This window comes from Zonotrichia leucophrys, chromosome 7, assembly GCF_028769735.1.
Source record: "Zonotrichia leucophrys gambelii isolate GWCS_2022_RI chromosome 7, RI_Zleu_2.0, whole genome shotgun sequence".
Taxonomy (NCBI): Eukaryota; Metazoa; Chordata; class Aves; order Passeriformes; family Passerellidae; genus Zonotrichia; species Zonotrichia leucophrys.
The window spans coordinates 25,082,920-25,100,042 of record NC_088177.1 but is presented as its reverse complement, the minus strand read 5'-3'; the positions used below and the strand labels follow the sequence as shown (position 1 = coordinate 25,100,042).

The 17,123-nt window shown below is 37.7% G+C and overlaps 1 protein-coding gene across 3 annotated transcripts in view; it reads left to right on the top strand.

Moving 5' to 3' along the window:
- Positions 1-17,123, top strand: part of RAPGEF4 (Rap guanine nucleotide exchange factor 4) — a 141,767-nt gene that overhangs the window by 55,146 nt on the left and 69,498 nt on the right. For all 3 annotated transcript variants that reach the window (XM_064717886.1, XM_064717887.1, XM_064717888.1), the window contains 2 exons: positions 9,096-9,168; positions 10,226-10,290. In XM_064717886.1, the coding sequence (XP_064573956.1) occupies positions 9,096-9,168; positions 10,226-10,290 (138 nt within the window). The remainder of the gene's footprint in view (positions 1-9,095; positions 9,169-10,225; positions 10,291-17,123) is intronic.

Here is a 17,123-nt window from a genome sequence, read left to right as displayed (position 1 = left end):
AATATAAGGAGCCAGGCTTCTGCCTGTCATGGAATTGTATACCTGTTTCTAAGACATCAACAGATAGGACCAGAACACACAGTCTTAAGCTGTACCAGGGGATGTTTAGGTTGGACATTAAGAAGAAATTCTTCACAAAAAAGGTTTTTGAGCCCTGGAACAGGCTGCACAGAGAAGTGATGGAGTCACTGTCCCTGGAGGTATTGAGGAAAGATTTGGTGTAGTGCTCAGTGCCATGGCCTGGTTGACGATGTGGTGTTGGGTCATAGGTTGGGCTTGAGGATCTCAAAGGTCTTTTCCAACCTAGTTGTTTCTGTCACTCTGTGAATTGCTTTTCAGTGGAAAAAAAGAGGAGGGAATTTTTTTTATTACACATATCTATAAGCCGCATCACATTCTCTCTTTTTTTATCCTTTTTTTCATAGTGTGCCCTCTTCCTTGAAGTAGTCTCTTCGTTCCTTGTGACAACTCCAGTGGGTTGAAGGAGTCTATTTAGGCTATATATTGCACTCCCCTCCTGCCCTCTGCCCATTTTCACTCCTTTCCCTCTTATTTCTTGTTACTTTTTCTTTCCTCTCTAATATTTAACTTCCAGTGGGACTTTCTTCTTTCCCATTCTTGTGTGCTTCCATTCCTCACTGTCCCCTCCTGTCATGAGGTTTGAAAATGTTTCTAGGACTAAGCTGAAGGGGAATACTGTTACTTTACTTTTTGCCTAAGGAAAGAGTTGTACAACAAACAGTCACAGCAGGACTTCAGGTCAGAGCTGCAGCACTGACAGCAAAATAAATTGTCTGTCACTTGAGGAAATCACTTGCACTGATGTCAGTCTGTAGGAAAAACCTGAAAAAATGCCCCATCCGAATAAGGCTGTTGCATTGCAGTTTGTTAATGCAGTTTACTTAATCTTTATGTTATGGCACAGCTGAATCACTGTTACCAATGTTTGCACTTCAGTTTGATAAAAGTCAGTCATTCCCATTCAATACATTTTGAAATCTTCAGAAGAGATGCTGTTGTACAAAAAGAGATCATGTTTAACAGGCTGTGAAGAGGTCTTTTGTAGGGAACTTCAGACCTGAGCCATGAGATGTTGGACTGTAAATGTGGATGTAAAGCAGTGTAACTAAACACTGTACTACAAAATAACTGAAAAATTATTGTGAACTCCTGCATATATTATAATACAGTGTGCATGAAGGGGATTCCAGATTTGAGGAGTAGTTTGGCCTTTGAGAGATTATGCTGACAAGGTAATTCCAGTGGTGCCTTTGCAAGGACTGCTGGGCCCATGTATTTTGGGTTCCTGTTAGGTGATACCAGTCTGATTGTGAGTGATTTTCTGTCAGAATACATTCCTTTTCACTGGAAGAAATCACCTGTGTTCAATCATACTTCCTGAAATATAATTGTTACTTTGTCTTTACAGTTTTCTCTCTTATTTTGTATTTTACTTGCTTTGATTTCTCTGCAGTGCTCCTGAGTGAGCTGTACAAACTGCTTTTAAAGCACCTCACACTCTAATCAAAATAATATTTAAAAAGCTGTGAAGAAAGATTAATCTTATAAGGGAAATAGTTTGTTTACTTATTTACACTTATTAAATGTCCTCGTTATTGTTATGCACAATTGAATAGAAACAGTCAGTTTGGAGAATTATCCATGAAAAGGAAGCCTTTGATGTTAGATGAGTATTGGAGGTTGATGTATGCTTATTTCTGTGAGAAGCAAAAGCAGTGTTAGATTGACCCCATTGAACTACTTAAGAGGTTTATATTGATTGCAGAGGAATTAATATTTAACCCAGAGTTTCCTTCCAGATGGAAAAAAATTCCTTCCAGAAAAATTTCTAGGTGAACATACGTCTGTGTTCAGAGGTTATAAATGTGAAAAGCAGAGTTACAGATCAGCTCACCAGCTTTTTCTTTGTTTCAAATCTCCTTTTAAAAATATTTGTAATGGGAGGGAAGAAAAGAAACTGTTTATAACCATGAATAAAGCCACTGCTGTGCACAGTGTCATCACAAGGCCACTGTGTCATTTCAGTTGCACTTAAAACCTATTTTTAAGACTTAGCTACTGCAGAGACCTTGTAGTGAACTTAGAGAATTTTACCACAGAGGAGTGTGACTTCAGCCCACTGTCAGAGCACAGCCTGTAGTGGGAGGTTTCCAGTTTTTCTCTATCTCAGAAGCACACACCTAGTTTCTCATTAATTTTTTCAGATGAAGTCTGTTTCATTACATTCATGCCAAGATATGTAGGTCATATGTATCAGGCCTTCTGTGCTTTCAAGGTGGCAGTCTCAGGGTGAAACAGCAACTTGGTTTAGAGGTTCTTGCTGACTTCCAGCTTGCTAAATACACACAATCCTTGCTTTTCCAGTGTGATAGTTGGCTAAGATATGTTATCAGAAAATATTAGAATATGCTTCTGTTGCCACAATTACAGAATTTACTGTTCTGTCAAAGCACTTTCCACATATCTCTATTTGAGATATGACTTTTTGTCTCAGCTGAGGCTCTGCTCCAGAAAACTGCTGAAGATCAGTCAGGGGTGCACACAATATAGAGGAAAAACTGCAGGAGGCAGCCTGTAGCTGCCCAGGTGAGGAACTGAACAAAGCCAGCATCATCCTGTAATTGTGAGTCTCCTGTTACCTGTCTGGCAAACTGAGATCATCTGAAAGAACACATCTTTGTTTCTTTTCTCATTATAATAGTGTATGTGAAAATAAGAGGTGTGGCTGTCTGAAGGTAAAAGGAATTATTTTGTACCTGGAATATTAGGAAATTGTTCTTCCTCTTGTGCTTGACCCAAGAGATGATTCTAGACTTGGCTTCATCTAAGTCCTGTTAATGTAAGTTTAAACGTTGGCTGTAGTGGTAAGAAAAAATATGTTAAAACAGCACATTTTTCTGAGTTGTTCTGCTCTTCGTTCTTGAGATGTATCTGCTGGCTTTGCTAATAAAGATGCAGGTTTACAATTCTTAGTGTTGCAGAACAGTTTGAAGAGGAATGAGGTTCTGTTCTGTCACTGTGTTGTTCAGCTGATTCCAGCTTAGGTGTGATTTGATGCTTCTCTCCTACATGTGATAATGGAAGAGGAAGAAAGGAGAGCAGATCTTTATTTTATGAACTTATATTAAGTCTGAAGCACTGTTGGTGACATAATCATTTGATTTTAAAGATATCACAGTGAAAAAATAAATATGGAAATGTATAAAGCTTTTTCAGCCCCTTTCAAAAACTTGAACCTGATGTTAAAGACAGTTAAGTATTTTCTCCTGTAAATATATTATCTACTTTATGTTTACACAGTTGAAGTAAAATAAAACACATAAATCAGGTGGACTCTTTGTTCTTAATTTGGTTTTTTTGTCCTCTTCTAAGTGTATGCAATCTTTCCCACCCCTCCCAGCCAAGTCCTGTCACCACCCAAGTGCATTTCCTGAGTGGATTTCTCTAGGAGACAGAATTGGAGAGCTGTACGATGGCATTTCTATATTTAAATTAGATGGAACAGAATAGGCTGTATAATTTGCTTAATCAGTGCTCATGCTCTAATTTCCTTGGATGAGATTTTTTGTGGTGCAGTCTTATCTTTGGCTTTCTATCTGGTAGCCAAGTCTGCTATTTGGCATGATTTCAGAGAGTTGGGTGCGTTTCTCTTCTTGACGAAATACATGTCTCCAAAATAAAGAGAAGGTGTAAAATAAAGTGTAGTTGATAAGAGCTGTGCAGAAACATTGTGAAGATGGTAAATAGGTAAACAAGTGGAAAAGATGCAGATTCATCTGCTGTTACATAAACTGTACCTATTCTGGGATCAGGATTCAGCAGTTTTGGTACAGGCATTTCCTGTAGTTATTTTAGCTGCACATGACCAAGTAGTGCTTCACTTCTGCTATTTCAGATCTTGTCTATCACATTTTAATGACTTGATAGACTGATGTATACAAAACAATCTGTTTCTGTTCAGTAAGTTGTGGTGAGATCTTCACATGGCTTATTTTCTATTCTTCCATGAAATAAAATACATTTTTCCTATTGTAGCATTATATTTTCCTAATAAGTCTTAATAATTTCCTTCAGAAATACCTCAGTTCTGTTCTCTTACTGGTGCTGTTGATGACAGCAAATGTTTATATTCTGTTAATGACAAAGGCAGACATTTAGCAATAGTCAGGATACTTGATGTTCCAGAGTAAAGCACCAGCTTCAAACAAAGATTTTTTATCTGGTATTAAACAGCCATAGGTTAGATCCTTTTTGTGATAGCCACTTAAGTGGCATTGACCTGAAATGTATGGAAATTTTCTGATTGAGCTTGCTTAGAGGAAATACACTTGGTAATTTGTAAGCATACGAAGAAGACAGTATCTGAAGTTTTAGGCTGAGTCTGTTGGGGGACTCAGCGCATACTTTTGGGCAAAAGCAAGGGTGCTGTTTGTTTTCCCCTTTGTAACAAGATTGGGATGAAAAACAACTATCAGTGTAATAATCAGTCTAGGGTGATTTTTTTGGGTGAAAATCTCTAGGAACATTTGGCACGTTTTGTTGGATGACACAAACAGCAGGCAGATGATCTGAGATTTTACCCATCAGTTCAGTGAAGACCAGAGTATGAACTCTAAGGGCAAAAGTCTGGATTTTGCAATCTCCTTTTGATTTGATGAGTTAAAAGAAAGCCCAACAATCTTCATGGGCTCTTTCTGTCAGGGGCTTCTCTCCTCCTTGTTCTGGAGAAAAGAGGAGAATCAGTGCACCACGGGAGTGGCATGCCCTTGTGAGTAATGCTCATGAGGGACGTGGTTCACTGCCAGCTTAGAGGAAGAATAGAGTTGTACTGAGAGCATCAGTGATCAATTATTTATTTTCAAAAGAAAACAGAGAAGCTGGCTTACATTGTCAAGCTACAGCATATATTCCCCAAGAGAAACCATTGCAGAAGTATTGACAGCTAGTACAGGAGTTTTGCAGACCTCAGGCAATAGTCACAATAAGAGCATCTGATGAAATAATTAGACAAGGTTTTGAAAAATGCATGGAAAGGTCACCTTGATGTTTGGCTTAGGACTTCTATATCCGAAATTAATTGTTTTGTGTTACTCCCAAGTTTGCAAGTTAGGCAGGCTTTGCTTTGTCACCTTCTCTGTTCAAAGTTAGGGGTAGACGGAAAAGGAGGCAGTAGAAATGGTAAAAAATCACACTGTGATTGAGATTGTGACTAGAGGAGAAAGAAGGAAAAAGAAAGATCATGTATTGAACCAAGCACCTTTTGAGGGCTACAAAACTGTCCCCAGTACAAGAAACTTAATTTCTAGTATCTGGCCACAGATTCCTTGGATCTGTAGATTGACCATGGTGTGGGGAAGCATCAGAAGCCCGAGTTCCTAGTGCTACAGACCATCGCTGCCTCTGTCCTTACTGCACAGCCCTTATTGGCCAACTGCAGAACTGCTGCCCTTGGGGAGTATTTGCTGTGTTTAATCTTTATACCCGGGGGCTTTTCCCTTCATCAGTCCTGTGTCTTTCCTGTTAGAGTGCCTGGGGTTTTGCTACACAGTGAACATGGATAACAAAGGCTTATCTATATTCTTTGCATGTACCTGGCTTATTCTGGAATGTTTGTAAACAGGTATTCCTCTTCACTATTAGCAGCAGAAGAGAAAGGACTAACCACAAAGACCAAAGACATATTTTATATATCTTGTGTATGCTAGAAGTGTTTTTCAGGAATTTAGAGATGGCTTGCATCACAATTATAGTAATTGCCTTTCTAAACGTTAGCGTATAAAAATATACCTAATTATGTTCGCTGGGTTGAAGAAAACCTATTGTACTCATGAAAGCCTACGAGACAAACTGCAGCTAACTACAAATAAAGCCTTAATTTGAGCATGCAAAGAAACACACTCAGAAACCTGACAGCGAGTGGCCTCAGAAACCATTCCCTCACAGCACCTTCCCAGCAGGGCAAGTGGGTGATTCTGTTTCTTCCTTTTCTTCTCTCCCCAACTGTTTCTTGTCACCAGTCTTCTTTGCTTTAGGCCATAGCAGTGGCTGAAAAGGTCAAAACGTGTTAATTTTCACCACTGCATGGGTATGAGGCAGTCAGCAACTGCAAAAAAAATTCTGTCTTTATTACTCATGCTGTCAGATTAGATGTAGGAATTGTCTGTTATTTCAGCTGTTGCATGATAGAGTTTATAAATTGGTAGAAATCTGAAGACAGAGTGAATAGGTCATTGAATGTAGCTTTAAAAACTGCTGTCATGTTGGATTTACAAAACTTGAAGACTTCTGGTAATAAACAAGCGTATGATGATTTGATAATTGTTCCTGTCTTTCATAAGGAAAGCCTTTCCAGACTTCATACTACCTGTGAAATATATTTTCAAAAGCCTTTTGTAAATATCTTGTCTGTTAATCTTCAGGATGATTTTAAATGCCACCTATGAATATAATTTTATTTACTGAATTTTATTTTCATTTATAGACAATATGGTAACAAGATAGGTCTCATTATCTCAGCTTTCACTGATCTCATGCCTGGAACTTTATTATTCCATCTGATACTGGCAAATCTTTGTGCAATTACTTAGGTCTGTCTTTGCATGCTTAGGTTTCCCAGCAAACAGTGTTTCCCTGACTCCTCGAAATAAGTTTCCCTTGACATTTAATTTGGCTGATGTGGTGACACAAGTTTAGGCATAAATGATACCTTTTATGTCAGCCCACACCCACGGAGATATCCTCATGAGAGACCATGTGTAGGCAGTTGTATCAGCCCTTCCTCCAGAGATACCCAGATATAGAAGAAAGTTTCATTTTTGCGGAGGTGCCCTGGAGGAGTATGAACAACTGAGCTTTCTGAGGGCATGCCTTGAATTATTTCTTCTGGTAATGCTGCTTGAGCTCCTTCACAGGCAGCACTGCTCACGGTGTTTGCTGTATCAGACTCATAAGTGGACTGGTGCCAGGGCAGGGTGGGACCCTCCTGCAGGAGGTGACAGAGGGGACATCATTGGGAGCGATACCGAATTCCTGCATTATGTATCGGGAGTCTGCTCCTGTGAACTTTGGTGTCCTGAGCATGAGTTGTGCCTGAATGGGATTAGATGCCTCCTCTAATGTTATGTATCTAATTCTGGCTTACTCTACTGGTAGGGTTTTTTTCTGAAGATGGGCTCTCATATCTTTTGGAAATTGTATGCTATGTTCTATGTTGTGTCTTATAAGAAGAATAATCAGGAAAAATATCAGCGAATTAATCAGAAAAAAAATGCCATGCAGTGTATGATGGCTGTGGACATGATATAGGAAATAAAAGAAAAAACTACTCTCTTCCCACAGTATAAGCTCCTTATACTTATGTGGACTAGTAATGTATTTCTGGGAAAATACTATTTTGTGAAAAACAGAACAAAGAAATTATTATCAGCTAAATGATGATGAAGAAGAAACACTTTTGGTTATGTTTTGGTTTTTGTTTTCTTGTTTTGGTTTTTTTTTTCTTTTCGCCAACAAAAATTACTTTTTCCCTTGGTTATGTGTGTGATTTACTAGTTGAACTGAGAAAATAATTACTTCTTACGTTCTTCCTCTCATTGAGTTCAGGCATGGGTCTGGATGCAGAATATGGAAACTGAATGGTTTGAGAAAGAAAATAGGAGAGTTTTATCCTCAAATGAAATAGCATTTGTTTTGTGTGACTGACCAGGGATATAGCATAGATTTGCTTTTATGAGTATTCAGCTGGATTATGGGTGAGATTTAAATAATATGTTACTAAGCTTTAGGATGTAATAGCACGTCTAAAAATAGGATTGGATTATTAAGATTAATGTAATCTTTGTAGCTTTTGTTATTATTTAGAATGCAAGACTTTCAGTCTTTAGTGCTAGAATTAATGATATTTTCATTTCCATTTCCAAGAAAAATAAATGTATGAAGGATAATTCAACCATTGTTAAAATTCAACAGGCAACATTTTAAAAATGAATACATCCAAACATCTCCATAGAGCAAAGAATAAAACTTTTAAATTAAAATTGCACTATTGCACTAAAATTGCACTGTCTCAATTATTGTGTGTGCTTAGTTGAAACCTGCATGGATTTCAGCTGGTTGATTGTTCATGTTGAGCTCACTGCACACCCAAAAGACTGTATGAAGAATTTTATTTATGCTGAACATCAGAATCCCTATTGCACAAGCATATTTTCTGGCAGTTCCAAAGGGGAATTATAATTATTTATCCTTAATCATGACAGTAACATAGTGTGATTTGAAACAAAAATGTGTTTCTTAATCGACGAATTATTTGTATTTGATAAAAGGACAATTTTTTTCCTTTGGTGTTATTTTTGTTGCTTCTGTGAATTTCTTAAGCCTTAGACAGAGTTTTGAACCTTACTGATCATGTCATCAGCATTCACTGAAGAAAAATACCAGTTGCTGACATCAGTTACAATTACATAGCTTATGGTGGTATAAGGGATGTTATTTTTACAGTAACAAAGTTTCAGCTGCTAATTTTTTGTGTGAGGATATTCATAATATGAGGTGTGAGGTCTGTGTGTTTCATAGCCTTGTAGTTTCTGAATACCAAACTTAGTGTCTTGGGTTTAAATGTTTAGAGTTTTCACTCTACATCCTGTATATTCCAAATCTGATACCAAAACTGTTGGTGTACGTGATTTTTATGAATCTTTAGTTCGTCTCCATTCCTATAATAAAGAAGCTTTCTAGCTTGGATTCAGATAGGTAATGTAACTTGAAATGAGCTTTAAAACAATCTATGGGAAATCACACAGCTAAGTAAAACACTGATTTATTAGAAACCTTAAAGTCATGCTTTGGGGAGGATGAAAGAGGGAACTGTTTTAGCACAACTTTGAAATAACAGCAGTGTGTACTCCAGTCAAGAAAGCAGACCTTGTAGTGTTAAGGGTAAAGACATGTTTGATTGTCTCATATCTCGTGTGTGTGAGAAGCACAAGGCAGGACACACAAGAATAAATAGCACATATTCCTTGAATGGCTTTTTACATTTGTACCTGACTGAGTGTGCCGTTGCTGTCTTTCAGAAATATCGACAGTATATGTCTGGACTTCTCACTCCTCCTTATGGTGTTATGGAAACTGGCTCCAACAATGACAGTAAGTATGAGAGATTAGATATGAGGTGGTGGGCAAGCAAATGAGAAAAGGAAATAAAGGGGAAGATGGAGATTCTCCAGGTTTGGGTATTGAACTTTAAAAATTTAATTCCATTTGGTATTACAACTGCATTAATACTGCATGTAGTAGAAGACACTTTGGAACCTGCCCAACTGCCTTCCCAGCTGTGTACAAGTGTACTCAGAGCTGCACCAAAATCTGCACTGTGACCCAGGCCTGTTGATGAAAACATACTGGATGATGTCATGAAGCATTTTACTACTTGTGTTACATGAACCATGGAACATGCCCATGAGTCCTGCAGTAAATATAACAAACTGTCTCAATTTTTCTTAGTTAGGATGGGCACACAACTTGCTGGAGAATCCAGGTTAGTGCTTAAGCTTGCAGTAAACATGCTGCTCTCTTATCTTTATTACCTAGCTAAATAATTTTGGGTATGTCTCTGCCTTATGAGAATGTGTCAAGCTGTGGGAGAGTGCTGTAGACATGAATCCAAGGGCAGCCTTTGGAATTTATCACTTATGTAAATCAAAGCACTTATATTTATTTGTCAAGGATTCTCTGGATGCCAGGCAGGACAATATCTGATGGCTAGCAATTGCATCTGCAAATTCTATCTCCTATGTTAGATGTTCAATATGTTTTCTTTGCAGGATAATAGTATAGAATAGCATAGTTATGCTGATTAGTGCAAGCTCAGTGTCACATTTGACTGCCAGGTACTGAGACACAGATATTGTTAAATGAAAAAGCATAAATAACTCCTGTATACATGCTTCAGATACTAAATTTTGAAAAAGAACTGTGCTGAACAAGGTGTTTAAAAATTTTGACCCAAGTTAGCTTTTTGTCTTTTTTGCGTTCAGTACAAGAAACTTTTTTCTAAATAAATGTTTTGCTCTTTAAAAAATGCAGATTAATGTGTGTGTTATCAAAGTATTGAACCCTCAAATTCGCTGTTCTACTAATAAATATTTTCACTGTCACTCAAAGAATGTACAGTATGTATTTATTTTCTGTGTTCTTTTTTTAGGAATGCCAGATAAAGACAGTATGTCAAACAGTGCTCTTTGCCAAGTTTCTAAAAACTGTAATAAGGTAAATCACAATTTTGTGATTTTTTTTTTTGAGGGGTAGAATTTGGTTATGAAAAATGTAAAAGTATTCAGCATTCAGTTGAAAATAACTGAGTGCAAATGCAAGCATGTGGTTGATGCATTTGAGAACAGTATACAAATTATAAGAATGCCTTAGATGTTGTATCATTTAACTGAAGAAAGCAGCTGGTTCAGGATTATTACAAAGTGTACTGCTACCCAAGTTTGTGTTACAGTATGGTTTCTTGGCTTTTGTTGGAAGGGTGCTGAGGATAAGGAAGAAAAGCAGTGCTATGACAGGACCAGTGGATAACCAGTGGATTGTAAAATTCATTATTAAATCCTATTCTAAGGTGTACCTGAGTCTGAACTGATGCATAGGCATTGTTCTGGCCCTTTGCTCAGGGTGAATTTTCTCCTATGTTCAGAGGGCAGCTTTACATCCCAGCTCTCCTTTGTAAAATAGTTCTTTGCCTTCAGCCTCTCTAGATGAGGACCCACATGAAAGAACTCATGAATATTTCTGTGCCAGTTTCAATAGTGGGATAGAGTATATATATAGATTAATACTGGGAAGAAATAGTGTCAGGCATTGCTGTAAAGATTGATAACTTCTAGAATTTCTGTAGGGCAGGAATAGAAAAGTTGGAGTAATAAACAGATGCTAGGTTGCCCTCTTTCTAGACATGGGAGTTTAATTGGATGCATTTGTGTGATGTCTTTAAAAGGTTAAAGGTATTTTTGTTGCACAAAAAGCATCTCTTGACAGCAGCAGATGAAGACAAGGAATATTTTATGTGTTTCCTTAATGCAAAAATAGCTACTTCCACCTCTCCCTGTCTGTCTGTCTTGCTTCCTCAAGAGTACTGACCTTTTTTAATTGTCACATTTAGCTTTTATTTAATGTATACATGTAACAGTATGCAGTTCCTTTTCCTAGAGCCTTATTCACTAGCTGTACTAGTTCTGGACACAACCTTATCCTGTAGGAACATAAATATTTTTCCATGAATTGAGTAATTGTTCTTAGATACTTAGCACCTTGGATTCTGTAAGAATTTTATGTAACAGTTATGAATTATGTCTAAGTGCCTCTTTAGGTTATTGGCATTTCAGTGGTACACTTGGAATTAAGTCAGGTCAGGGATCTTGCTGGATTTCCCAAGAAAAGCACCAGGTGGAAAATTCAAACTAAAAGATGTTTGTGTGTTTTCTGAAGCAGATAGAAGTAACAGGTAAAGGTAAAAAGATAAAAACATCTGTCTCCCCTAGAAGATAATATCCCCCCAGTAATGGGAAGTGATGCTCAGCTGAGGTGGTAAACGCTTTCAGGTACAAAGTATTTTATAAATTGGGCAAAATTTAATGATTTATACTTTTGCCAATAGCTGGGCTTTTCTAGCACAACAGGGCTCTTCCTGTACAAAATAATTTCTTGGGTAGGAGACAGAGCTTGGCTAGGGCAGGCTCAAACTGCTCAGTGACTTTTACAAGAACAAAGTCCTTTGCAAACCATATTATATTTCTTTTCAAGCCATGTATAAAACAGACATCCTTCTCCCTCCCACACTGTACACGTTTTTCTGGAGAGAAGCTGAGTGAGTAAATACGTGACAAATTCTTGTCACCTTGTTTCATCCTGGAGGCGCTCAGACAGTCCCATAGCAAATGTGGCAGAAGAAGCTGCGCAGCATAGAAATGGTCCATGAATTCTAGGTCTTAGTTTTCTCCATATGATCACAGCTCACTTTAATTGTGTTCAGTGAAAGGTAAATGCAGCAGAGGTAAATATGTGAGTATTTTGTTTACTGTATGCAAAACTCATTCCTGCAGTTCTAAACTGTGCAACTGTTACAGTGCTTACATGAAATGTCTGTCGCCCTTCATGCCCTGCAGTCTGGCGAACCATCAGGGAGTTACTGGAATTCCAGGGCCAAATTCCCAGAGTTGTTGCCAGCTTTTCAAAACAAAAAATCAAGATACCGGAAAACAGTGCTGTATTTCTAGATGTTGCATATTTTGCTTATTTTTAGCATGATGTATGATGCATGACTCCCAAAATGGCTAGTGCATCAGGGAAGGGCATTCATCCAGGGGAAGAGAAGTGCTTTCAGGACATCTTTAGACTGCTTTAGATGGCCAGAATGTACCTGTGAGGCAGGCAGCAAATACAGCTCAGAGAGGCCTGCAGGCTACTCTGTAGTGTTCAAAAAAGGACTGAACGAGGAACCTTCTGACTTCTAGAGAAAGTTCCTCAAAATCTTTCATATGGTAAAAAGACATTGCACTCTTAGGCAGAAAGAGAGAACATCTTCAATGCTTCTGATCATGATGCATTTATTTCAAAGTGTGTATGTGTTGTTTTCATTTTCCAGGGAAGTTTATAACTGTAAATAATTTGCTTCAGATGAAACCTAATGTATTCCACTCTGGAAATATGAAATGCATGTTTTTCTTTTTTAGCCTGTGGTGAGTCTTTTACAAGTACTCTAATAGATGTTTTTCCATAATTGCTAATTATTTGAGTTTCATCTTCATAGCTTAATTTTTTTCTCCTGTCACATCTATTAGTATTTGATGAGTAACATAAGATTTTTCTTTTAATACATGCTTTGGAATTTTCTCACCATATGGGGATGTTTGGTTTTTCTAGTTCATTAAAATCTACAAAAAAAATTCTATTAGGAGAAAGCAACAAAGAGATTCTTTTTACCAAATGTGAATTCATTTGCATTTGGGGTTACATTATTGCACATCATTTAATGCAATATAGCAGTTAAATTGAGCATAAAATACTGAGAGGGAGTATATTACTGCCCCTAGTTATATTTTGGGGAATGGAAACAAAGTCAATTTAATGCTGTCTTACATAAGGGAAAATGACAGAGCATCAGTCTTTTTAACTAGGACAGACTGGGCTCTCTCACTCTAGTTTTTGAAAATTCCCATGGGGTAGAGTTGCATATGTGAGATGAATGCAACCCTAAAGACAAAATTACAAAATCAATAATAATTTCAAATACGTTTTTGGAAAAGATACAGAAGAGTACTTAGAACACAGGGGAGGCCTGGTTCCAGCATGCAGACAGAATAGTTAGTGGTCCTGCTTCCATATATTACCAGCAGAGCTGGCAGCAGGGTTGCATGATGCTTCCCACTACAGGACTCTCTTCTTACAATTTGGCCACTTTTTCACTGTATATTCACCATGAATTCACCATGCTGAGAGTATGCTCCTGGCTGATTTTTAAATTGAAATGGGTCAAACCTGTCTGACATTGAGCTGGAAGAAAATACATAGCACATACTAAATAGCTTTTTCCAGTTACCCACTGGGAATCCTGTCCTTTGGACTAGAAGCATGGCTTTTGGGGCTTGTTCGTGGGGTAAGGAGTACCATTTGTGAGCCCCTAGAAAATAACCATATTGTTAAACATTGAAAAATGTCAGTTGAAACTGGCTCACCAGAGGCTTGGTGCAGTGTCACTGCAAACTTGTGCACTCAGGCTGTGGGCGTTTCATGCACAGAATTCGCACACTTGTGTTTGCTGCTGGGTTGCTTGGGCTTTCCTGTCTCACTGTCTACCCATGTGGGGTTTCTCTCCAGGACTTCTTTTAGTTGCTGGAGCAGTATTTGACTGTTACAAAGTCAGACACTGATTGAGAGCCAGAGTTGTGTCCCCTGTTCTTTTAGACCCGTTACTGGTACCCAAGTAGGAACAAGAAGTAGCCCATCTGCTCTGGAGATATAAGGCAGTTTGAAAGAAGAAGGTGCTGGAGGAATGAGTTGTGGAGATAAAGGAATTAATGTGGATAAGGACAGAGGGCACAGCCCCACTGAGAGCATGAATCTCCACTCTCTTGTGGATTGTGGTGCTGAATGCAATTTTTTGCTATCAGCAAATGTCTTAAACTCCTTTGGAAATTGTGGATGCCTGAAAGCGTAGAAATGATATACAGAAAGAAGTGAAATTTATGATTTGTAAGTTATTTATTCAAGTAGTAGATAGTAAAAAATTGCTAATGATCCAAGATGAAGTTTTATATTCTTTTCCCTAACGGAATCTTGATATTGCAGTTTGCTGAAAGAACCCCTACATCCTTAAGATGCCACACAAAATTCTGCTTGAAAGGAAAGCTAAAAAATTAAATGCTCAAAAGCAGAGTATTTCAAGAATGGGGGCTGACTGAGCAGTGTTAATGAAGTGCTCTTACCTGTGTTTGTTACAGTAGAGACTTTGATTACCTGCTCCCATACATTTTTGCTGTGACACACTACATTAAAACAACACCTTACCTCAAAAACCATGCTACCTTTCTTTTTGTACAGCTTCACCTCAGTGACTGTTTAAAACATAGCTGAGTTTGCTCCCTCTTCATTGAGAGCATACATCCTTTAAGGGGGAAATGCTTTTCATCTCCTTTGTACTGAGGAGTCCATGCTGAACACAGAAGACAAAAGCAGATAAAGTGCAAATTCATACAGTAATTGTTGCTACTGGGTGAAGAATATGTATTCTTTTCTGAAATCTTTCATGCTGTATTTCCTTTAAGTTCCCTATATTGTCTGCAGGTTTTTATTGTGATATAGAGTTGCAGGAGCTCCCCCTTGTGCACGAAGTAATATTTGAAAAACAAACGGATTGAGTTTGTGAAACTTACAGGTTGAAAAATCCCCTTTATGTTTTTCATGAAATGTCTCCAAATCCTCTAGACTAGAAGCTTATTGGAAGTGATTTATTTTAAGGTATTTTGTATGCTATTGCTCCTATAGATTGTGCTGCAATAAATCTGTGAAAGTCACCTTTTCATCTGTCTTCTTTCCTGGCTAATATGATGTGGTAAAATAGAGATTCCTTTCCTTTACTGAATTTTCAATAAGATATAGGTACCATGTTAATTTTCATGTATTTAAATAATGGGGGTGATTGTGAAAACAGTATTTTTTTTATTAATTCTTAATGCATTTAGTTCAATTATATCGTAAAGATCTTAGAGTGGACAGAGAAGGCCATAATCAAGAGTTAATCCTCAAAGTATTGCAATTTCAATATTTTCTAGAAATAAACACAATCATTTTGCTTCTGATTTCCCTATATTTCAGTTTACTTTTCCTGGATGACCATTGTCAAAGGGAAAGCCTATTGAGCTATTCAGTGTATTGTTAAATGCGGATTTTGATAGAGCATTAGCAGAATTCTAAGGGAAATGTTTCACATGCTCATGAAATTGGGAGCCAAAAAATAAAAAAAGAGAGAGAGAGCAGGAAAGCAGGTATTGTTCTATCAAAGTGCAATTGCAAGGTGTTTGTTTGAAAGTTGTATTATCTCCAACATACACATGAAAACTGTGTTAAAGAGTGACTTACTTTCTGTGTGGAGGGTTATGTAGCTGCCCAGTGATACATGTGCATTAATTTCTGTTCTCACTTGGGTTCTGCACTGGACAGTTCTCCTATACAATATTTGCATAGGATTAAAAAATAAATCCCTTTTGTTTTCTGTTGTTGACGTGATTTCATGAAAGCACTACATGCAAATATTTCTGACTAATGTCTTTGTGCAGTCCTAACTGTACCCATTAATTTTAAGGGTTACTCTGATATTTTGGCACGTTTCACATATATAAAAGTAATTTGCCTAGAAGTCTGTTCAAGTTCTTCATTTTTCTCTAGGTGAAAGTGTTTAGGGTTCAATTATTATCACAGCCTCTAACAATTTGGCTAGTGCAGAGGCTCTGCATATAGGCCCTGGCAATGAGTCACACAATGACAGCTTATGGCAGGGGAAATACAAAGACAGGAGTTTGAGATGAGTAGGAGTCTGTGAAAAATCCATTTTTTGTATGTTAGTAAGGAACTTCATCATGAAAAATGTGAAGGTCTTTATATGTCAGCAGAGCTCTTTAATGTAAACAAAATTGTCAGTAAGTCTGATGACTTTCCTAAGTAGACTTAGCATAAATTGTTGCAGAACTGCCAGGGAAAGTTGGATATCTCCAGTTTCAGCCAAGTAGTTGATATAGAGCTGTAGACTTCCCTTCTGAGTGTCTTTGTGAATAGCAGTACCTCAAAGGAAAGCTTGCAACACCCCCTGTTCTTTTACACCAATCAGCTCCCTGATAACCTATGAAATATCTGTGATTCATGGTTTTGTTGTGTACCCCAAATTCTGGAGGTCCTAATGACAATTTGTACTGGAAATGGTTTCTTCCGCCTGTGCCTAATCATATGACTGAGCAGACCAATACAGAACTAGCCAGAGTAACCCCAGTATGAAACCTGGGGATGTGGGGAGTGGTTCTCATTGATCTAGTACTATACAGGAACGAGTAGCATGGCACTGTGGAGAAAGAAAATCCTTAGTTCAGGTTGCTGTGTGTTTGCCTGTGTACATGGCAAGATCACTTAATTCTCTTCAGTCCATGCTTAATTGATTTCAAGGATTCCTGAAGCCCTTTCATGAATTTGGATGAAAAAATTTTGGTCGTTCTGTCTGTTTCTTTAATTGAGGAGTTTTCATTGTGGTGGTTCTAACGATAAATAGCATTGCCTATGATGAGAGTGGGAATGGTAAGAGATGGAGGCAAGACTTCTCTTGGTGGATGAATTAAACTTTTTGGAAAAAAGGGCAGAATTTTTCAAGCTATAGGACCTAAAGGAATATTCCATTTTAAATTTCATCCTTGTTTTCTAAGAGTAGTAATGTCAGAGTACTAAATATATGTAGGTATGTTTCAGTCTTAAAATGTAAACAGTTGCTACATTTATCTCTTGGAAGAAGATGAATAATGGGAAGAATAGTGACTAGTGTCCAATAACATAGTACAGTTGAA